The 24,317-nt window shown below is 37.5% G+C and overlaps 1 protein-coding gene across 1 annotated transcript in view; it reads right to left on the minus strand.

The window, feature by feature from the left end:
- RELN (reelin) overlaps nucleotides 1–24,317 on the minus strand; it is a gene marked incomplete at both ends in the record, with an annotated part of 436,674 nt that overhangs the window by 8,920 nt on the left and 403,437 nt on the right. Inside the window, 14 exons of the mRNA XM_084229490.1 lie at nucleotides 777–875; nucleotides 1,524–1,721; nucleotides 4,018–4,237; nucleotides 4,984–5,141; nucleotides 5,868–6,029; nucleotides 7,849–7,922; nucleotides 11,418–11,593; nucleotides 12,176–12,418; nucleotides 13,463–13,569; nucleotides 13,699–13,874; nucleotides 14,025–14,202; nucleotides 18,338–18,552; nucleotides 19,556–19,710; nucleotides 22,209–22,465. Of these exons, the coding sequence (XP_084085616.1) occupies nucleotides 777–875; nucleotides 1,524–1,721; nucleotides 4,018–4,237; nucleotides 4,984–5,141; nucleotides 5,868–6,029; nucleotides 7,849–7,922; nucleotides 11,418–11,593; nucleotides 12,176–12,418; nucleotides 13,463–13,569; nucleotides 13,699–13,874; nucleotides 14,025–14,202; nucleotides 18,338–18,552; nucleotides 19,556–19,710; nucleotides 22,209–22,465 (2,418 nt within the window). The remainder of the gene's footprint in view (nucleotides 1–776; nucleotides 876–1,523; nucleotides 1,722–4,017; nucleotides 4,238–4,983; nucleotides 5,142–5,867; nucleotides 6,030–7,848; nucleotides 7,923–11,417; nucleotides 11,594–12,175; nucleotides 12,419–13,462; nucleotides 13,570–13,698; nucleotides 13,875–14,024; nucleotides 14,203–18,337; nucleotides 18,553–19,555; nucleotides 19,711–22,208; nucleotides 22,466–24,317) is intronic.

The raw sequence follows: 24,317 nt of genomic DNA on the forward strand, positions 1-24,317 counted from the left end.
CAGCCAAGGGACTGATTTCATTTTTGATTTGGTAAACAAAATGAACATTTGAACCTATCTACCGAGAAGATTCGCCTCTCCTTGCCAACCACTTGGAGCCATCAGTCCGAACCCGTCGAGACATAAGCATTCCCCTTCTACAGGAACTAGATTGTTAGAGAAAAAGCAAGTCATCCTTCTGTGGAACAGTCAACCCAGCTAGGTGAGAGCAGTCACAACCTTATTATATGGGAGAAATCATAAGGGGGAACACCCTTAACTTATGAAAAACTGGGATTGGTCAGGAGAACACTGAAATCACAAATTCTTTGTTCTAGTTGCAACCATATCATTCAGTGGGAGAATGCCTCAAGCAACTGTGGGTAAGACAGGTGTTTGAAATTAGGCATACTTTCTAGTGATAATCTGTACATCATCTAGCACAGTCTTTTCATTCCATTTTATAAGGCAACCCAGATCTGGTAAAGACCTTGTTCCCCATTAACCTGGAGGCTTCATTTGATCCAATTTGACTAATATTGTCAGATCCTTAAAATCCTAAAAAGTAACATTTTGCTTACTGAATTTTTCTAAGGCACATTCAATCACATTTGGGGCTTTGTTATTTCATGTCGACTTGAGCTATAGTTCGCAGTTGCTGAAGAATATAAACCAAAATCCTGGGGAGGGGGTTTCTCATCAGGAACACTTCTGACTGATTTAAGGAGCATGCCATATCAAAGGAATTTCAAACCTTGCTGAAACGACACAAGATGCTGTATATGTCAGATACTCACAGGACGACCTCCACATGGTCCAAAGCCCATTGATCATGACCTGTTCCATTGTGGCGTGGCTGCCACCAGCGCAAAAGAACTCCTTTCATCCGTGCCTCCCTGGGTCACAGAAGGACAAAAAGATTAGACACTAGAAAAGAGACAGCCTTCTGGAAAGTGAAACCCAGACTTCAAATATAATGGATAATCTCAATCAGCAAAAACTTTGGGTATGGAATTTAGAGTTGCATAGGTCATAGTACTCTTCTGAGAAATGTTAAATTTTATTGCCATTGGACTTGCAATACTTTTACATTTGTCTTTTTTCTCCCCCTTGCTCCACTAGTACCTGGAAGAGCAAAACATTTGGTTGACAAAAATGTCTTCTGTGTGAAAGGAACGGTGCTAGAAGCTATGCAAAGCTGACATGGTTGCCTGGACTCAGAAAGTTTTCAAACTAGTGTACCCAGCAGAAAATTTAGAACGTTGTTCTCTAAAGAACTAGAAATACTGGTTAGAGAAAGGGAACTATGCAAGAAGTGCCTGTGCATTTTGTGTTTTCTATTTCCTCCTGCTCTTGTTCCTGGCTTCCCTTTTTGTGTGTTGTTCTAATAGAAAGCAGTAACCCAACTTTGGAGATATGGTAAGTCTTGTTTGTCACCACCTACTTTTGCAGTGTTGGTTCAGTAACTTCACTGAACTCCTAACTCAAACTCTGGTTCACAGAAATCAAGCACAAGACCAGGACTTTCCATGCAGGCCACTTACAGGGGGACATTGTAAGACACTCTCTGAGCCTGTGTGAAGTCCTTGGGCTGGTGCTGTGCAATGACGTGCCAGGTGATCCCGTTGTTGACACTGTACTGCAGCAGCACAGCCTTGTCCACGGCGTGGGGGCCACTCAGGTCACTGTTGCAGCTGTCTGTCTGGGCTGCGCTCCCAATTTGTAAAACAAACATGATTTTGCTGAAAAACAAAAACAAAAATCAGAAATACAGGGGAGGGGAGAGCTCAAGGGAATATGCTGATGGATCATAGGTACTATGGTGGTGGGAGAACTATGGGACTACACCTGAGGAGAAAAATCAAACACTGTACAAATTGAACAATGATTTAAGAAAATATATAAATTTAATAAATAAAATTATTTCTGTAATTAAACAAAGTATTAAAGGAGTTATACTTCATTTTTTTTAATCTTTCTGTTCCACAGGCTATAATTTCTGAGTTTATAATATAGGTAAAATAAAAGCATTCCGTTTCATGACTCTGTCACACTAACAATAAACTTTATATTTTTTTTATTTATATTATCTTTCATACGTCTCATGCATGTGAAGAATAACCTCAGAAGAATGGTTTTCTACATAAAAAAAAATTGTGACTTTCAAAAATCTTTTCTCTTTTCATGATGTTAGAAATCTTGTTAGAGGATTTTACCTGAAACATCTTCTATTTTCTGAAAATGCTATGGACCAAATAGACAGTTGAGGACATAGAGAGGACAAGGAATAAAGCCACAGTATTTAGGCTGCATGATTTTTTTTACAAATAGCTTTAAGCTGCAGGCATCTGGACAAAGATAAATCATCATGTCTATTTTAGGAAAGGATGTCGAGATCAGAGCTGAGGGAAAAGTGAGGCAGACACGCAGGCTCTGCACCGTGTCTGCTGTTCTATTTGACATGTCCTTTTGCTTTCTCATAGGCATCTTTGTCCTTACAAGATAGAATTTTTAAAAATAGGAAATCTATCATCCTGAGATTCCTAAGGATTAATTGAGCAGTTCTATTTGGTGTAGGTGGTCAAATGAAGAATTTAACCTAGAACTGCAAACTAATTTAAAACAAAATTACTTTATAACATGGTCAGCAACTGTTAATTCAGCAGTTAGTTGTTACTGTTTATGGAAAGTATCAGGTTGTCTCTAGATTAAGTGTGTCTTTTTAAAAAATGGAGATGGGTGGTAACAATTACTTTTGGCATCTTCATGGTTATTATACAGGAATTAATTTTCTTACATTTTCATTGTTTATCCTATTGAAGGCCCCAAAACCTACCTTTCTGTTTCACAAAACACATTAATATTTTCCAAAGTGAAAAGTTTCAAGTAAACATCTATATCCTCATTAACCAAACATCTAATTCTCAAATATCTGCATAGTTTCTGAACTGTTTCAGCGTTTAGTGAGTATAATCTAATACTCTGCAGTCTTCACAAAGCCTTGGAATCTTTTTACAAGTTACAGTGAAAAAAAGCTGTCCTTGTTCTGGTGAAGACGGTGGGGCTGAGAAGGGCAGGAGGGGATTCAACTCTCCTGGAATCTCTTTTTCTCTGTTACCTCCATGGTTGATTTGCACAATCTCTGTTCAGAGATTGCAGCTCCTGTAGCATGTAAAATTTTATTTATTTATTTATATTTATTTATTTATTTATTTATTTACGCATACAAGAGCTGGGGTACAGGCCAGAGATGAAGGGGGTGAGAGGATTCACCAGAGACAGAGTAGGGAACAGAAAAGGCAGACTGACTGAAGTACACTGCTGAGAGAAGCAGTGGGCGAGACAGGATCTGTCTGCCTCACCATATGGGTAGCTCCCTGGCTGGCCAGGGATCGAACTCATGCTGCAGAAGCTGTGGATTGCTTCATAGTGTGGTGCCTAACCCCTTGTGCCACCAGGGAGGCCCCAGCATGTAAAATTTTAAAGGTCCATTCCATCAATCCTCTATTTCTTTTTTTTTATTTGTATCTACATATGCTAAATATAGGTATATTACAAATCTACTTCACATGCACATTTATATTTACATGCTTGCAATTAGTCAACATTAAATTATCCATATAGCTTATCCAGAGTCAACTTGAAATATTTTACAACTTTATTTAGATATAATTGACATATAACGTTGTAAGTTTAAGGTGAACAATGTGTTGATTTAATACACACCAATTTTTTATATTTGACCTTTCTCTAGGCTTATGCCTACATCATTACCACTGAGTATGAGCGATGAAATACAAGGTAATTACAATAAATTTAAGCAAAACATTGCTCTATTTATTTTTAATTTTTTAAGCAAAGCATAATTATGAGATGCAAAATATATAAATGCTTTCTCATACCAAATTTAAACGATATTTAAGTTTCCACTGCTTAGTGACATTGTGCCAGGAGTTCATGATCATACCTAATAGGCAGTGGACAATGACAGGCTTGCAAGTAATTCTTTGTCTGCACAACAGAAGTTTTTTTTTTTACCTTGCTCGAGTGAGATCCAAAGGTTTGGTGGCAGCCTGCCTTATCTGACAGCCATTGAAATAGAGCGAGTCTCCATGGGCGTAGGGGGCCAGCTGCCCACAGCCACTTCCTATCACTCCACCTTGAATGGTCTCCCAGTTAGCTTCAGTGACTCTTGCTGACTCAAAATTATCTTTAATATAACTGGGGAGATCATGGCTGAAAACAGAACAATCATCACCTGGAGGGAAATGAACAACCACCAAAATTACTTGGAATAAGTAGAATCATCAAAGATTAAGAACAAGTATTCAATTTCAGATTTAATCCATTCTTGTTACTGTAAGAACAAAACACCAAGCAGATACAGACTCCCAGAAATTAGTATTTCTTTTTTATTTTAGCAATTATTGACTTATCTTGTTGGAAAAAAAACATTATTTTTGGGTCACTGTTTACTAAACTATGTAGGGGCTAATGTACTTACTACTTGTATAAGTTTGTTTTTTAAAAAACACAGCATCTGTCTGTTTACCCTATTTGGTCTCAGGAGGGAACGTTCACCCTGGCAGGAGAAGCCAACCTAGGATTTTTCTCCACCCCTTTGTGGAGGACTCTATACATGATGATTTTTGAGAGCACAGTTTGTATTTTATTCATTGTTGGATTCAGGCACCTAGCACAGTAATTAGCAACACAAGATATTCAATAATGAAGTTGGGACAAATAAATGAATAATGAATAAACTGGAAGTGTCTCTCAGATCACTGAGCTGAATACTGGCCTTTAAGTGAGATAGATGTGGGTGCTTGCATTTCCCTTTGATTTGAAATAATGCTTTTATAAATGTTTACAAAGATTCAAATTCAAAAGATCATCGTTTTTGGGATTAGGGGAAAGGGAAAATTCCAAACACTTAGGACTCCTTGTGAGACATGATATTTGTTCATTTGTCTAAAGTTTAAATTCATCAGTCTAGATTCAGACCTTGGAAACTTTCATCGCAGATGCAAACAGCACCGGTAGTGCAGTATCCATGCCCACTGCAGAGTTTGGGGCAAGCCTCTCCGATGTATACATGGTCAATCGCCCAGCTTTGCTTCTCAGTTTCTTCCCCCTTCTGGATCCAGCGGAACTGTGTTGCACTGAAAATCCCACAGAAAGCAGAAGGGATTCAGTGTGCTGTTACTTTCCATGGCTATGCCCAGCTTCTAGCTTCTGTGAATGGGGACTATTTGTGAAAAAAAAAGGGCTCCCCAAACTTCTCCTTGATGCACCTGACTGAAAAAGGTGAGTCCCCTTAGATTCAGAATATTCCTTAAAATTCCAGTTCTGGAAGCTTGTGCATTTTCTGAAAATTTCCTTTTCCAAACCACAGTAAATCTGAGAGTACTTTTTCTATAGTAGTATATCATTTTCCAATCTTGGGGTAAAAGGAATGCTAATTCTAGGATGACTACACTCCATTATGTTTATCCTGTGGCTTTGTATAACCCAGCCAGAAGTGCACACCCCAGAGGAAATATGTATCTGAGATGAGATGTGCAGCTTCTGGGGAACACAGGACATTGGGGCTGATACGGTGCCAACTATAGGTCTTTGGTCATCTGTGATTTTGGGGCCCAAGACAGAGTTTGGCATGTGCTGTGGTATTTAGTATAAAGAAAATCTGAGATGTACAAATCACTTATAAATAAGATCCCATGTCTTCCTGTTTATTTTTGGGACACACAGTTTTTTTGGGGCATCAGTTGGTGAGAGGTGGGAAGAGAGTACTAGAGTTGCAGCTAACACTCGGGCCTCATTTTATCAGTTGTTCTCAGGTCACTATTGCCAGATAATTCCACAGTTTACCACTGTATGCAGCCTACCTGGAGGAGACATGGTCAGGCAGCTGAATGGTGATCCTTTTCCAGCTTGAGCTATTGACGGCATTGTAGATGGTGGCTTCATGAAACTGGAAAGGGGAACAGCCGATGCTGTTTGAAGAGGAAGGTAGGCATTGGGTGTGAACGAGCTGCCAGGAATCAGACCTGAAGAAACCAAAGAGTTTGTGTTAGAAAATTCTTTAAAAAAAATGTTGATCTTCTCTAATGGCAGGGTAATATTTTGGGGTTAGGTTAAATAGAGATATTTTTATGTCAATTTCTGATATATTTTTAGAAGTACAGACAATGAAAAGAAAAATGGAAAATTGTTTCATATAACCTTTACAAGCACACTAATATATTCACAGATAATAGGAAAAAATAATAGCATGCATGGTGGTGCATTCTAATGGCTCCTTCTCACTGATATTATTACCAGAAATGTGCCTGGAGTCCACTGATCAAATTCTGTCTACCTTAACTTTACTCACTATAATTCATTTTTAAAATTGGTGTAGGAGACTGGGTTTTCAATACTTTTTTTTTTTGTTTTGTTTTGTTTTTTAATTTTTTTTTTTTTAATAGAGGCATGCTTTATTTATTTGTTTGCTGGTTTGTTTGTTTGTTTTGTTTATACATGCACTGGGTACAGTCAGAAGCGCGGGAGGGTGAGAGAATTCACCAGAGCCAGAGCGGGGAGCAGAGCAGGCAGAAGGACCAAAGTACACTGCTGAGGGGAGCAGCGGGCGGCAGGAGAGGTCTGCACGCCATGTGGGACCCTCCTCTGGTGGCCGGGGAGCAGCCGGGGATCGAACCGGCGCTGCAGAGGCCGCGCGCAGCTTCGCAACCCAGCGCTCAACCGCTGCGCCACCGGGGAGGCCCGGGTTTTCAATACTTTCATAAGGTGACTGCACTATGTGAGACTTTTTTCAGCATTGCTCTTATGCTTCAGGGGATAATAACTTTGGCTGAACAATATTCAGATTTTTATTGATTTAATTTTTTTTTTGAAGTTTGGTTGAAAATGAGCAACAGGAATAAAAGACAGTTTTTACTTTGAAGACAAATCTAGTGTCTTGCCTATTTTACTTTTTTTTAAAAATATTTATTTATTTATACAAGCACTGGGTACAGTCAGAAGTGCAGGAGGGTGAAAGAATTCACCAGAGCCAGAGTGGGGAACAGAACAGGCAGAAGGACCGAGGTACACTGCTGAGGGGATCAGTGGGCGGCAGGAGAGGTCTGTGCGCCATGTGCCATGTGGGAACTTGCCGGTGGCTGGGGATCGAACCGTTGCTGCAGAGGCTGCGGGCATCTTTGCAGCCCAGCGCTCAACTGCTGTGCCACCAGGGGAGGCCTGCCTATTTTACTTTTTACTGAGGCAACACTGATTTGGAACATGGTGTATGACTTAGAGGCATATGTTACCACACCACACCCAACATCAAAGCACCCACAACCCTCCACCATTGTCCATTGTGCTCCATATTTTAAAACATAAAGTTTGTCAGATACAGCCTAATATGAAATTGATTTTTCTTGATTGAAGGAAAATCTGAAAATAAGAGATATGTGTGAATTTTATATGAATGAAATCTATACATGTGAAATACACATAAACTGTCACTTTTAACACATAAGATTGTTCCTCTGTAAGCAGTTACTTTAAAAATAGAGTATTTGAATAACAGTACAAAAAACAACAAAGCAAAAACAGACAATTATAAATCAGAGACATACTGCAGGGGAAGAAGAGGGAGGGGGTGAGAGGGTGGGAGGAAGGAGCACAGGGGACTGTGGTGATGGCGCACAGGTGCCTTGGAGAAGGAGATTCTATGGGAACTTAATCTGAGGGGGTGAGGGGAAGCAAATATTGTCAAAAAATGTGAAAAATGATAAATGTTAAAATAAAAAAATTAAAAAAATAGAGTATTTGAGCTGCATATTCAAGTTTGGAGGAAATGTAAAAAAATTATTCACCAACCTTGCATCCTTAGTGTACTCCAGCATTACGGAATGAAGGTCACCACAAGAAGTGGCTTCACAACCCACAACAATCTAAAAGAAACACAAATCATTAATGCATATCAGACAAGACTGAACGATACCTATTATCAATCAGAGATCCTATTTTTTTTGCAATATAATTCTGAACCAAGAAATATTCAGAGAAAATTTTACAAAATAGCCTACCAGAACACCAAGAATACATTCTTTTTGAGTTCTAAAAAAAAGACATAATATTTTCTGTGGAGATGAGAGTTGAAGTTTAAAAAATGCTATTTCTATTTTCTTAATAGTATGACATAGTAATCATAAATTGGGGAACTATAAATTGACCATAGGAAAGTAATATGGAGAATTTATGGAAAGAAAAAAATACCACTGGTTCAAGACATTTTCATTGGTATTCTAACTTCTCCAACGTTACTATTAAATTTTTATGGGTAATTAAAATTGGAAATTTTAATTATTTAATATTCATTATTAGAATTTCCCCTACATCCATGTGAATAACAGCTTTTCATAGTATATGCAATTAAATGTTTGAATGATCAATAATGCATAAAATGCTATAAAAATTTGGTAATTCAGATTTAATCCTAATCTTCTATTTAATCAACAAGTCTTATTTCAATGCAGATATTGGGGAAGGTTAGTGCTAAAAATTTCAGATCAAACATTCATCAATAAAACAATCCCGGTTTCAACCCCTATGTTTATAGCAGCACTATTTACAATAACTAAGCTATGGAAACAACCCAAATGCCCAAAAATAGATGACTGGATCAAGAAGATGTGGTATATATACACAATGGAATATTACTCAGCAATCAAAAAGATAAACTCATGCGATTTGCAGCAACATGGATAGAGTTGGAAGGGATCATGCTCAGCAAAATAAGCCAGAAAGAAAAAGAAAAATACTGGATGGTCTCACTCATAGCAGGAATTTAGAAAATCTAAATAAGGGACCAGGAGAAAGACCTATTGCAATAAAGTAAATATCAAAATCAACAAGCAACTATAGACCAGAGACATACTACACTGGGGGGTGGGGGGGGAGAAGAGGGATTAGGGTCAGAAAAAGGGGGTGGGAATTGTATGGGGAATATAACCAAAATGAAAATGCATACATTATACAAAAATGAAAAATGATGTAAGAATTATATAAAATAAAATAATTCATTAAAAAAAAACCAATCCTGGTTTCAGAGCGATAAGAAACACATTCCAAAAATGGAATTGGAAATCAGAAAAGATACAAATAAAATGCTTTGGTTTTTCATAGGAAGAAAGATTATATTTAATTAAATGAATTAGAAAATAATTCATAAAATATGATGTATGTGACATGTGCTCAAGGAATGGGAAGAATCTGAGAGATTGTCATAGGAGAAAGACACTGAGCTGGAAGAAGGGGTATGTGCAGAGACAGAGACACAGTGGGAAAGCACTGTGCCATGTCTAGAGCACAGCATGCGATTATGTTTTGGTCCAAGTGTAGACTATGTGAAATATTGGGAGAAAAGGTTAGAAAGATTGGTTGAGTTTGGCAGACCATGAGTTGTAGTCTAAGGTGAATGACCTCAGTTTGGTATACATTAGGGACTCATTAAGGGGTTATGAACAGTAGGATGACATACCCAGAGCTGTCATTTGAAAAGATCAATCTGTGCTGTTAAAGGTGGAATTTGAGCAAGAAGAATGGTGGAAAGACTAGGTAATGGACTACTGATTTAATTAGGACCAGAATGGAGGTGGGACTAGTGTGAAGAGAGAAGATGGAATGGGTGTAAAAAACATTGGGGATTAGAAAGAAAAGGAAGAAGCAACTGATTAGATGTGTAAAGTTGAAAGTGAAAATTAAAGACTACTTTAAAATTTAAAGAGGTGAATAGGTGACAGGTAGTGCTGTCACCACAAAAAGGAAAATCAGAAAGAGGAGTTGGTGTGGGGAGGGGAGATATGAAGTTCATTTTCAGAGATACTGAATTGAGATGTCAATGAGACAAAGGTGTAGAAATGTACACAGGCTATTAAAAATACTAAATTAACTGTTAGTGAACTAGTAAAGGCTGGGTATTCAGATCTGGGTGTTGCTCTTAGAGATATAATACTTAAAATGAGAAGATGGGAAGAATTCCCAGAGGTGAGACTACTAATGGAAAGAGAAGAAAGTTGAGATGAAGTACTGAAATGATAATATTTATGAAGAAGAAAGAAGTAAATATCAAGGAGATAGTGGCATAAGAAAAGAAGAGAACCAGCAGAGAACCCAGAGTCAAGGGCAAAGAGAATTTTATAAGCTGTAGATGGCAAGAACAGCACTGGCAATGGTATGGAGAGGAAGAGAAAGAGGAGGAATGGGTAAATCAGTTGGATGTGGTGTTAGGTCTATGGCAACTTTAAAAAATGTAGTTTTGCTGACACTATTAAATTTCTGGGACAAACTTGAAAAAAATTGACTTGGTTAAGAAAAAGTTTCAATCTCTTTTGTTCTGGATTGTTGGAAGCAGCAAATGAGGAAACCCCAATCGACGCAGTCAAATAAGATAACTTTGATATGGACCATCGTAGAGGGAAAGCCTCCACTTTTAGGGAACATGACTTGGAATTTGGGGTGATGTAACTCTGGGTATAGTTCTGAATATCCTTTATATAACTATCTTAACAATAGTGTGGAAGTGGCAGCATTTGGTAAACTTGCTTCACCTTCTGGTCTCAGAAGTAGAGTTTAACATAGCGAAGAGGAAGAGTGAATGCCTAAAAAATTTTTTGCAATGCATCTCCAAAACTTCCATCTGAAAAAGCTAAAACTCTATATCCATTAAGTAACTTCCCATTTCCCCTTCATCCCAGCTGTGAATATACTTTTATTCCTACTAGTAAGGATTTTTACTATTAATGAACATTTTAGCACTTTTTTTTATACAAGGGCATTAGAACAATGCATCGTTGTCTTTATCACTAGTGCTCTAGTAATAAAATGCATTTCTGTAATGACTTTTTTTATGAGTTCTGTAGTAAAGCCATCAATTGATATTGGTTTATCGCCTTATTGACACTGTCTATTAATTACTTTCTAAGCTTTAACTTCTATCCTTTTCATATAAATAAAATATATTAAAAGATTTGAGGATCCTTTTTAATTTTTTGAGGATTTGGGAAATTCCATCTGACCTAATGTACAAGTTTTTGTTTGGAAGTCAGGGACAAAGGGAAAATGGAAAGCCATAATGAAAATGTTTAGATCAAGAAGCAAAATGGTTTGATGGAAGCTGAACTCAGTATTACATGTATGAGGTATTATACAGTTACATTTCTTGTTATATCCCAACATACTCACAGATTTTATCTGTGTTCAAATAATGCTACCTGATAAAGGCTTTTGTGAAAGATTACTTGACTTATTCATAGGATAGTGTCTCTTTTAATGAACAAAATCAATCATTTTCTTATAGTTTTCCACATAAGTATTCTCCCCAAACACATTCCCCTATCTCCCAAATGTAATGCCATATTCTGTTTTGAAGAGTCACTTCCCCTTACTTTAAACTGCATCATATATCCTGGCTGTATAATGAGTTCTCTGGAGGAGAGAGCATTGTGAGTCTTGTCCTTCTTTTTATTTGGCCAGTAAAGGTGGAAGGATGGATTGCCACAGAATCCTGCTGTCCTTACTGCATTAGGGTAAAAACTCCAGTTTTCTTCATGGGAAGTGCCTTCTGTGAAGGAAAATCAAAAGCAATATGGCATGTTATTTTCTTGATCTGATTGGTTTATTGTTGAATTACTTAATTATCTATGCTCTAGCTTTTTGTTTATTCCTTAAGACTGATTTTCATTTCAGTTAGTTAATATATAAATTCAAAATCAGCAGTCATATTTAGAAAAGATTATTAAATGCAAATAGAATTATTTGCCAAAATTTAAAAAGTCATTGTTAGTCTAGGTAACTGGCACCATTTGGTACACTTTTAAACCAGTTGCAATATATATCTCTGCAGTACAGAAACTCCCGAAGAAACTAAAATGCGGGGGGTATTGAAATTTCAAATTATATTAGTCAGACATTTTTCTTTAGCAGGAATTATTACATTCTCTTGTTGATATTTTAATAAGTAGCAAACTTTGATTTATAAACCACTGGGGAAAATAATAGCTAATATTTTTTTGAGCAGTGAATATGCACTAGGCACTATTCTAACTGTTTCTCATGTAGTAACTCATCTGAAGACAAAGGCTCATAAAACTCATAAGCAGATGAAAATTTCAGATGGAAGATTATTGAACATCTTGCTTCTTACCGTCATCAAAAGTATCGACCAGCTGACTAGGATTGATTTCTGCTCCACCAATCAAAATGTTGTCTAGTGCCCACTGAGCACGCTCCACCCCAGAGACCACAAGTCCATTGCTGATCACAAAAGGCTGCCACCAGCGAAGTCGAGTTGTATTGGTGAGGGCATCCTCAGGAAGGAGTATGTAGTCATGTCTAACAGAAATGTATTTCTGGTAATCCATTTCATGAAGCAAAGTCCAAGTAATTCCTACAATAACAAATATGCCAACATAGTAACATAACTGGAAAACCTCTCACAAACCACCAGTCTATTGTAGCTGGTACAATCCAGGTAATAAACTGATTTTGCTGACTTTAATGAGTGTTCACTACTTATAAACACTATATTAAAATAAGGATGATGATATCAGGGGATGAGTGTTTAGTAGTACTTGGCCAAAAGTGGAAACACTAAAGTCAAAACAATTTTATTTTCTGCTTTCAAAATTTTGTTCTCAATTCCTACATGCACTATTTCTCATAAATTATGACATAATCCATGTTTTACATGTGTCAAGACAAGAAGTCCTAGTATTTTAAAATGTAGTTATTATAATTCTATGCAACTTCTGATTTGTTGAAATGAAAAGAAACTATCAGTTGATAAGACTATAGGTGGGGTGCTTAAATTATGTAAGAAAGCACTTTTATTATACCTTAAATACCTCTGGGTTTTTCTATTTATTTATCTACTAGTTATTAAGAATGAGATCTATCTGCTAACGCTGATAGATGGCCTTTCTAAAGACCATAGTATTACTGTTCTGGTTTCAGCTACATTAAAATAATGAAAGAGAATTTTGTTAAAATAGTATATGATGGATTCATAAATTTGAACTATCTTTTTTCACAATAAAGTTTTCTTGCAGATTCTCTATAGTATTTATTACATGCTTATTCACACACGAGTTTTTAAAAACATGTTTTGAAAATGTTTATAAGATTGTATTTTACTTGGAAAACCACACAAAATTTATTTTATTATATCAATTATAATCAAACTTCTTTTAAGTATAGAGATTTTTCCTTATTCATAAAGTTTGGGGCTTATTTTTTAAATACAATTTCTCTCATCCTTTTTTTTTTGGTAGAATTTGCTTAACAAATGGAAAGTGTAATATAAGCAAGATCTATAGCTTTCCTGTGTTAACTTCCACTATTTGCATTGCGAAGTCAGCAAAGTTTTGCCCAGGGCCATTGGATGGAATGTGGGATGCAGCTGCAAGGCATGACTTTAATCCCTGAAACGTGCCTCCATCGGTAGAGTAGTCCAACAGCACGCCTTCCTTCCGGCAGATGGGCCGATGGCAGGAGGTCATGTTGTTCTCACTACCAATGCGCCCCCAGTATTGCAGGAATCTGAATGGAAGCACACATTGTCCATCAGAACAGTCTACTCAAATCCTAGATAACAACGTCCACACATATGTTTTTTGCATTGGGGCCAAAATGCTATGTCATGATAAAAATAACAAAACATTAACTTACTTTGCCCCTCGGAGATCCAAATCCTGAGTAATAGCTTGTCTCACAGTGGATCCCCCAAAATACAGTGCAGTGTTCTCAGCAAGAATCCCACACTCTGTACATGTACTTCCACCTTCTAAGGACATCCATAAATCAGGTTTGATTTCTTCACTGTCAAAGCGTTCCTTCAGGAATGTCTGGAAAAAAAAAAGTGGCATGTAGCTTAAGATAATCAGAGAAAGCAATACAGAATTACACCTTGGACTTAGTCATTAGTTTCACACTGTGTTCTTAAGGTGTGATCTGCAATTTGGGTAAATGTTTCTCTCAGCGACTTTTACCATTACCTTCAGAGTGTGTGTCAAGTAGCAGTTGGGCCCAGAGTATCCTGGATCACAGATGCACTGTTCTTTTAAGCAATCTCCATGGCCCCTGCAGTTGTCCAAACATCCAGGGCCGAGGTAGAAATTGTCAATTGCCCACTGCATATCTGAATACTTCTGATAGAATCTAAACCTTATTGGACTATTGGGAACACAAATATAAAAGAGTGAAAAACAAAGTTAATTTTATTCAGGTTCATCTTCTTGAGTGTATTTCCAGTGCTCAAAAGAAAAAAAAGAACATTTAAGACAGGGTGACAGGAAGAAATGGGTTAAAAATATCTTCTCTGATGGCCATTATCCTTCTATTTCTAGTCATGGAAATTTAAGCCAGTTTCATTAAAATTTTATAATATGTAAGTATACCTGTAGAGACAAAATGAAAATACATTGGAATCTCTTTCAAGAAATAGTAACACTTTAAAATACAAATATGTAGTTGTTATAAATCAAGTCGCTTATGAACTAAAGCTCAGTGGTTGTGTTTAGATTCATTAATTGAATTTCTGAAATTGTACAGAAGGAGAGTGAATCCATTGACAGAGCCTTCTCAGTACACATACAGCCTTCTGGCAATTGGAAAATAGCAACTTTTGAATTTCCCAAAGATAATCAATATTCTCATAGTAATTATGCTAATTAGAAAACAATTTTGAAAGGATTATATCAAAAAACAATTTCCCTGAGATTTTAATTTCACCATTGTTCTTCTTTGTGTTCTGGGAAAAATACAAGCTTCATAATGAACCTTATATTAAAATATGCCAGACTATTTTGGTGTGAAGAGTCCAAAATGCATGAGGGAACTTTCTGGGGTGATGTAAATGTTCTGTATTTTGTTTTATGTGGTGGTTACATGGGTTACACAATGGCAAGACCTCATTGTGCTGAACAATTAAGATGTGTGTGTCTTACTAAATGTGTCATTATTATAAAAGAGAGCGAGCATGGGAGGGAGAAAATGAGACGATGACATTGCGGTGGCTCCCCAGTCACGCATTTTATCCCAGAAAATTCATATGAGATAACTATAACATAATTCCCCTAACTATGAACTGGGTCAGGAATGGGCCTTCTTGAGTTAATTTCTACCAATGGGATGCAAGGAGGTGCTTACTCCTACTCTGTTTGAAAGAAAAGCAACTGTTTTTTTCTCTCATTGAATATTGTTAGGATGCATCATAATTCAGTTTTTTTTTTTTTTTTTTTTAGTAATCAGCTATTTTCATGAGAGGACCTGGCCCTAAAGTTGGATGTGACAGCAATATGTGCACTGTAGAGTAAAAATTAAGAGTAAGAAAGAATGATGTCCTTGAGGACATTGTTGAACTTGTGAATCAACTAATCCTAGAGTCTACTTATCTTTGTTTTATTTTTTTCATTATAGATAGAATACATTGAATTTTTTATTGAGCTAGTTTGAATTGGGTTTTCTGTTACCTGTAGCTAAAAGTGCCCTGATTTAGTTTCCTAGCATGTTGTAGTGTCAGCAAGGCATGGAGTAGGTTTTCTATGATCCAGGCAGACAGGTAAAGGAGGCGTCCTGGAACCTTCGATGGCTTTTTTAGGCCTTTAATGATCTTTTTATACCAGTTGTAGTGAGGCAACCAGGTGCAGGACAGGCTAGGAGGCCTGCCAGCCTCCTAACCCCTGGCAATCTTTACTCTTTCTGGTCTCTACTACATTCTACTGCATGGTCCTCTGCCACCCCATACTTTGCTGCCGCCCTTAGAGGCGCTGTCTCTCGGCTCAGGTGTGCCCACTTATGCACACTTGCACCATGCTCCAGGTGCGTGTAAGACCACAGGTGTCGATCTTGATGCTAATGGGTGAGGTCAGAAAAAACCTGATTACTTCCATTTACCCTATACATGTTAATTACCTAAACCCTTTAGATTTGTTCCAGAAAGTTGTGGGTGGCCATTGTAGGGTAAGGTAAAAAGTATCAGCCTTTTCTGCCCTCCCGTCATTAGGACAGATGACGGAACCCTGCGGTCCTGAATGCATGCCTGATAGCAGGCACCTGGAGTAGGGTGTGGGCATAGGTAGATGGGATTCACCTGGGCTGAGACTGGGCTTTTAAGGGCAGCCTCCCGGCCCCCAAGCACCCCTGCCTGCTGTGTACTGGGTAAAATCCCAATAAAAGACCTGCAAAAACCATTGAGGACTCTGACTCCTCCTTTACCCGGTGTAGGGACAGTAACAGGCACAGTGCAGGTTTTCTGATCCCATGCAGACCGGGTAAAGGAGGAGTTAGAGTCCTCAGTGGTTTTGCAGGTTTTTATTGGGATTACCAGGTACACGGCAGGCAGGGGTGCTGGGGGGATGGATGGGAGGCTGGCAGGCCTCTCAGCCCCCAGCAAGTCTTCACTCTATCTGGGTTCTCCGGCCTTCCCTCTGCTTCTCTGCTCTTCTGTTTGTTCTGCTGCTCCTCCGCTTCTTCTTTCGGCTTCTGCTCGGCTTCTACTGGCATCCCCGTGACGCCGCCCTTAAAAGCCCAGTCTTAGCCCAGGTGAATTCCATCTACCTATGCCCACACCCTACTCCAGGTGTCCGCCATCAGGCATGCATTCAGGACCGCAAGGATCCATCATCTATCCTGATGGCAGGAGGGCAGAAAAGCCTGACATTTTTTCTTACCCTACACCCGGTCTGCTGCATCATAGAAAACCTGCTCCATGTCCAGTCTTGCCTTTACAGTCATGTAGTAACTGATATTGATGGGACACTTTAAAAGAGGTGTGCAACCACCTAGTCAAAGACCCTATCTTTTCTGATCATATATTTTAATTGTTTCACAAGAAGTTTCTTCATTTAACCAGATTCTGTGAGTCACATGGCAGAAGTACAACTGCCATTTTCTTTAAAGTGTCTTTTCTTCTAATTTTTCAGTCAAAGGGAAATATTTCAGAATTGCCTTAAATTAACTTATCCACAGACTTTTCAGAGAACAGTTTAATCATCTTGGCTCACCACTGCTCTAGGGTAATTATTTTTCACTGCAGGTGCAGAACATAATGCTTTGATAAAAGAAAAACAAATTCTACAAGCCTCATTTGTAAAAATAGTACGAACTGTTAAGATTTATAAATAGCATTATTGCTATGTTGTGATTTATCAGAAAAATATATTTGGTCATTCAGATGACTAAAATATATTTCTCATATATATATTTGGCTTTCATCCACAGTTCCTGGTTCACAGCTCCCAAAGCCTTGAAATTTCCTCAAGGGTGAGAGTGAAAAGGTGTTCCTTATTATGTAAATGAGGTGACTTTTTGGTCACCTCAGGAAAGAGGCTAATATCTAGAGAACCAACTCTGATTAGCAGGTTGGGTCTTCCAGGCCCATCACCATCTCAGGAGAGGAGGGGCTAGACATTGATTTCTGTTGCCAATGGCCAATGTGTTAACCAATCATGCCTAAGTAATGAAGCTTCCAAATTACAAAAAAAAAAAAAAAAAAAAAAAAAAAGCAAAAAAACAAAGAAGGGCTTCAGAGAGCTTGTAGGTTGGTGAACATGTGGCTATCTGGGGGGAATGGTGCACCTGCAGAGGGCATGAGGGACTGTGTTTTTTTCCCCATACCTTGCCTTATGCATTTCTTACATCTGGTTGTTCCCAGGTATACCCTTTCTAACAAATAGGTGATCTAGTGAGTAAATGGGTTTCCTGAGTTCTGTGACTCACCATAGCAAACTAATACAACCTGGGAAGCGGGTCCTGGGAGCCTCTGATTTATAGTCAGTTGGACAAAGCAACATAACAGTGTGGGCTTGCAACCATGTGTAGAGGGGACTCTTAGCCAGTGGAATCTGATGTTATCTTCCAAATATCCATGTTTGAATTAGGTTTGGGGACAGGGTTCCTAAATGATGATGAATTAGGATTTGCCTGTGGTTTTGTCTATCATGGATTGACAGGCAATAATGTGGAAAGCATATGATACACAGTGGGCCACAGAATACTAAATCAACAAAACAGCAGACCTCATGCATCTGATTCCAAGGCCATCACTTGCTCTGTGCCCATTTGCAGATACTGTGGAGACATGGAGAATAGAAGGGCCTGGTAAAGCCCATTTTACCAAGCTTTAGCCTTACAACTTGAAGTTTCCTCAAGGCAGCTCATAAGGAGATAACCAAATTAGAGAACCTTTAAAAATAATGAAGAAGAAAGCACTTCTCCCACAATCACATGTCATTTCAGGCTCAACTACAGCATCCCTAATCTACTTCTGGATGCTTGGGACAAGGCTTTAAAAATATCTTATACTTACTTTCCCACTAAGCTTTCAGGAAGTGGGTAGGTGATCCTTTTCCATCCTTTAGTTGGGAAGAATACAGACGGCTGAGAAACACTTCCAGAGCATTTTGGGTCTGCAGGTAAGCACTGGGGGACCAGGTAATTCCAGCTCACACCAAAGTCAGTAGAATACTGCACATGAATTTGATTTTGGGCAACTTTTTCAGATACTTTGCAGCCAACAGAGATCTAGTAAACAGAAAAGAAAGATTGTTAAGGTATTGAAACAATACTATATGTTTTTGCTCTAAGAATTTGGCAGCAAGAAATTTTCTCATCACTTGATAGACACTGTACCACATCCATTCTGTATTCTCAGGTTTATAACTTGTTTTGCTGATGGATGGGTGAGTTGATGTAGTTGCCCAAGGTAACAAATTATAGAAGGTGCCAAATATATTGTGCAGGGAATTTGGAGAGAAGCTAAACACTGTACTTCTGCCATGGCTGGCTGATTGCCTTGGAAAGCCTGGACCTACTCTTACAAATTGTTGTTTGTTGTGCTAATGGTCTGGCACTTTTTTTTTTTTTTTTGGCAGAATACTCGACCAACCAGGATTGCTAACAGCTTTACCAAGTTTATTATTTTGTTGAACAATTTATGACTCAATAAATCACTTTCAACTACAAGTTAGATGCAATGGAGTAGTAACAGAAGGTACTTTTAATAAGGCACAGGATCTTTTGTTGATGGAAATAGCCATAATGTAATACAGTGGCAATGAGGTAGACAAAATAAATTGGTTGACATAAAATCTTGGCCAAAATTAACGTTGGCACTAATGCTAATCATACCTTTGTTTTCTATTATTTTTTCCTCAAAATGCTCTTCTAAGAAAGGAGGTATATCTTTAAACTTCTCTTAAGGAAAAATTGCCTAAGTTATATAATGATTTAAACTCAAGGAATTGGAATCAGTATGCTATATTTTTATTATCAATATTTTTCTCTATCAGTATTTAATCCTGAACAGAAACACATTGACTCTTAGGAAGTTTCACCCTGAAATAGTTGGGAAATAAAATACTTGTAATCATTAAGTTACATATAGTTGAGTTGTTATATTACCTTAATATTTCAAAGTACATATTAAGTCAATGAAACATTAGAAGAGCTTTGTCTCTACATTTTCCCCCATTTTTATATTGTTCATGCATGGTTATTTATATAACTGAGACGATAGCATCTTCACCTTGAACTGCATTATCCAGCCCTCAGTGGGAGTCAAGTCGTGAGTCACTGCATACACTTCCCTTCCATCATGACTGCCACAAAGCATGACACCATCAGGGGAGTCACAGAATCTTTCCACTGTACAATCATCATGGAATAGCCAGTGCTCATTCACTAAAAAACAAGCAAAAAAAAAAAAAGCACACACAAAACAAAACATATACACAAAAGTTTTATGACAGAAATAGTAGAAGCAAATTCTCACTTTAAGCAAGATCTAAAATTACATTAAGTAGAAATCTCTTCTTGTATATTACATATAATCTGCAGACAAAATACCAATGTAAGTACATCATTTTAGGAACAACATACTGTGAGGTGGAGATATAGGTACTCTCTGATATTAGTAAGTCAACATTTGGGGAAAAAAGATTATATTGTATGTGAAGCAAATGAAAAGCTAACAGAAATATATATCTAATTTTTTTCCTAATAGATATTTGACTTTTTAGGCAGGGTCTAATAAAGGAGGAATAATTTTTTGTAACATGATAGTGAAGTAAGTTAGCTACTTTCATTCAAATTCTACTGGTATCATATGGGTAATTTAAGACCTGCAGTAGTCAAACTCACAGAATCAGAGAGCACAACAGTGGTTACCAAGGGATGTGGTAGAAAGAAATGGGAAGATCAGTCAGGGATACAGTTTCAGTTTGCAAGACAAGTTCTGGAAATCTAGTGTGAAACATAGGACCTATATGTTGTGTTCTCACTGTAACAGAAAAATCAACCTTTTTAAAAAAGGGAGGTATAGGAGGAAACTTTGGGGATGATAGATAAATTTATGACCTTTATTGTGGTGGTAATTCCGTATTCTGTCAGTTTTCATTTCATGGGATTTGGAGCTACATTTAATCCTATATCACAGATATAAGACTCAGAGTCAAAATACACAGAAATTTGAATTCCAGCAAAAGTAACCCAAGCTAATTTATTGTGGAATACAAATTTTATGCTAGTCTGCAAGCCTGATAAAAGAGGACTTACATTAACCAACTAACTCATCAATCTTTTCTGCAATATCAGAAACCACTTCCATAAGAAAATAGCAGTTTTTAGGAATACTATTTTTGCAAGGCAGCAGAAGCCAGAAAATTTGTTCCTTTGATTGTACATGACGAATTAAGCATACAGTAAATATCAGTATTTTGGAACTTCAAAAAGTAATCTGTATTTTCTTTTATTCATAAAGAGGCAGTACTTAAATGCTTCTCTGATTGTAAACTCCTTTATAAAAGCCATTACACAGGAAAAATAAGTGAGAAATTAAGTAAAGTTCAGAGCCATCAATGTAAATAAATTTCAGATTTATTCTTAAGAGAATGAGACTATTTGGTAGTGGTGAGGAATGTTTTTAAGCTTTTTAAATTTATTTAAAAGGGTGATTTTTATAAAAATGTTAGTTATACCACCACATACTAATAAACATATACTAATAAATTGATGAGAATAGTCAATAACATCAAAATGGTAACTAAATTATGATGAATATTAAACAACTATTAAAATTATATTTTCAAAGATATTTAATTATATGGGGAAATTATGAGGATTTAATTCTAAATGAAAAAAGCAGGCTACAAAATATGTCACAAAACAATTTTGTCAAATATGTGTTCACATAAAGTCATAGAGGTAAAAACCTCTAAGAATACTAAAATATTGATGATTACCTTCTGGATGATTTTTATGTCCATTCTTCATGATTTTCTGTACTTTCTCAACTTGATACTTTGAACATGTATTATTTTTATAATAAACCATTTAAATAATTAAAATTTCAAAATTTTCTCAGCATATGCTGCATTCTATGGAAAGTTCTCATCAGTAAAATATCTCCAGATTGTTCTTTCTATGTGAGATTCCAGGGCTGAGTTGGGGAGGACAGAATCCCATTGTCTGAAGAATCTATAGTGGTGTCTTTGTTTTCCCCATATGGATAACACTGGCAGTGTTCATATGAGATGTATTATTAAACATCATTACTTTACCTGAAGATACTATATTTTATTTAGTAGAACCCTGGAAATGGCATGACAAAGCCACATACTTAATATAAGACACAACTTTAGACAAAGGTGACCAGAATAGTGCCATGAACTGAAAAGAAAATAAGATATTTAAAATAATAATAGTATGGGGAAATCATTTCCAGTTTACTGGGCTCACTCTGCTACTTCTCCTGGCAATGAAGAATAACGAGCAAGACCTTGGATACGCTCTGAAACAAGAAATGCCTCCACAAATGTGTCTGGCATGTAGCAAAACAAAATACTTATCTTTGAACATTAAAACAAGTGACGGGATTATTGGCTTTCTACTCAAAGTAGAAAACAGGAGGAACAGAAAAGAAAGTTTTCGAAGAAAAGAAATTTTCCTGTTAATAAAGTTATAGAATGCTACTAACGGAAATATACTTGCTGACTCAAATGAAAGAAAGGGTTTAGTTACAATGTAAAGCAAGAAGGTTAAGAGAAACAAAGAGGTGTCATCCTTTTTTATTATTTCACTGATTCTGTAGCTTTAGAGGTTCCATATTGCACACTTTGAAAAGGTCCAAATCTAAAGTGCATTTCACAGGACTTATTATTAAGTATTAGTGAAAAATTCACCTGCAGTTTTGTCTTCCATAAACATGTCAAAAGCTATTCTGCCGACAGGGCCTGCATCTGCAGGGGAGCGTTCGTGCTGGGGCACTGGGGCGCTGCTGAAGGTATCCAGCATGACCGTCCTCTGGTCAGCAGAGCCAGATATGAGGACATTGTCAATGGCCCAGTCGTTCTGATCTAGGCCATCATGTCTTGGCTGCCACCAGCGGAAGCGAGTAGCAATTTCTTTAGCATCAAGAGGGAGAAGGATATTCACAAATCTGCAAGAAAATGATGGTGCAGGTGGAAAATAAACTCTTGTCAAGTGTCTCACTGGATTAAAAGATTGACAGCATATCACATCGTGGGTAAGGGGAGGATATGAGCTAAAATAATTAATTTAAAAACTGTACCATTTTTTATTGCGGTGACGTTCATTTACAGCACTGTTTATGATTTAGGGGATAGATTCACCCCTCCTCAGATGTGTCACCACAACATACCTGCTACCAAAGCACCCCTAGTCCTGTACCATAGACCATTGTGCTCCCTCCTTGCTCTATTCTCCAACCCCACCCTTCCCCTCTAAGAGCCCCAATTCCATAGTATTAGTGGTTCAGGAGAAGTCCAAATTTGTAAAGAACCCTTAAGCTGAGGGCTTTGATGAGGACCACTTTAGCTTTTGTTTTTCACTCTGAAGAGGGTTATTTAAAATCAAATTTTATTGATTTACCATTTGTTTACAAAACTATGTAATTTGGGGAGTACAGCTTTATACCTTGAAGCTCAACCATCACCAAAGTTTTAATGCTATCACACCATCACATTCTTCCTTTTCCCCACTCTTCCCAAAGCCCAAAGTTTAAATAAATTATGACCACTATTACTATCTTGGTCAATTTGTTTTTCCTTCATGGAATGAAAGTAGACTAGACAGTTATGCTTTTATTCTATAGAAACTAACTTCCTTCTTCCTATATAATAGGCTCTTTAAAATTTTAGGAATTTATACTTGAGAGTCCTTATAACTTCTTCCACAAAGACTAAAGAAATGGTTTACCTGGCCTATTTTCTCCTACTGATATATGAACACTTTTTTTTTCTTTTCAGTATTACAGTTTGTCATTCAGCTTCTATTTGCATTCCTTTATTGGTGTCCCAATATTAATGCTTGTGGACAATTTAGCTTTGGCTTATGGCAGAGACTGCTGCTCCTTAACTGCCATTCTTTCTTTCTCTCTTTGTAACAGGAGCCCATATTTATATGGCAAATAGTAGCCCAGAATAAAGCCAATGCATCCAGACTCCCTTGCTCCTGGGAGTGTCTCTGTGACTTAAGTACTGGCTACTGGAATGTGAATGGGTGTTTGTGCAACTGTTAGAAAGTGTACTGATAAAGACAGCACATCCTTCTTGTCTCATCCTCCTTCCTGTTGGCTGCCATGTGGAGGAGCAACAGTTTCCCTTTTGGACCATGAGATGGAAGTTGGGTTGAATGTGGCAGAAGGAACATGAACCTGGAGTTGGTGAAGCAATGATCCATCAGCTGAAGCTGGAGGAGCCCAGGGCTACTTTCCTTGGGAACCAATTTATGTAAGAGAAAGAAACCCTTCTGTTTATTTTAGGTTTTCTTTCATTCACAGCTAAACCTTTTTTTTATCAGATACATTAAATTTAAATGATCATCTACAAGGTTCTTTGTTTTTATTTTAGCCAACTTCTTTTTTTCAAAGAAGGGATTTAAAAACAGACTCTAGACTTCTTTTTTTAAAATAATTTTCTTTTTTTTTAAGATTTATTTTATTTATACAAGAACTGGGGTATAGGCCAGATGTGCAGGAGGGTGAGAGGATTCACCAGAGACAGAGCGGGGAACAGAACAGGCAGACTGACAAAATACATTGCTGAGGGGAGCAGCGGGCCAGACAGGAGAGGTCTGCTCGTGATGTGGGTTGCTCCGAGGCCATTGGGGATCCAACTGGCACTGCAGAGGCTGCGGAGAGCTTCACAGCACAGCGCGCAACCACCCGTGCCACCAGGGAGGCAGGCCCTAGACTCTAAATTTCTTAAGGATATTTATATTTTACTGTGGTTATGTTCGAGCCCCAGATTCTCCAAAATGGAGTGAACATT

The sequence above is a fragment of the Talpa europaea genome (assembly GCF_964194135.1).
Source record: "Talpa europaea genome assembly, chromosome: 3".
In the NCBI taxonomy this organism is placed as follows: domain Eukaryota; kingdom Metazoa; phylum Chordata; class Mammalia; order Eulipotyphla; family Talpidae; genus Talpa; species Talpa europaea.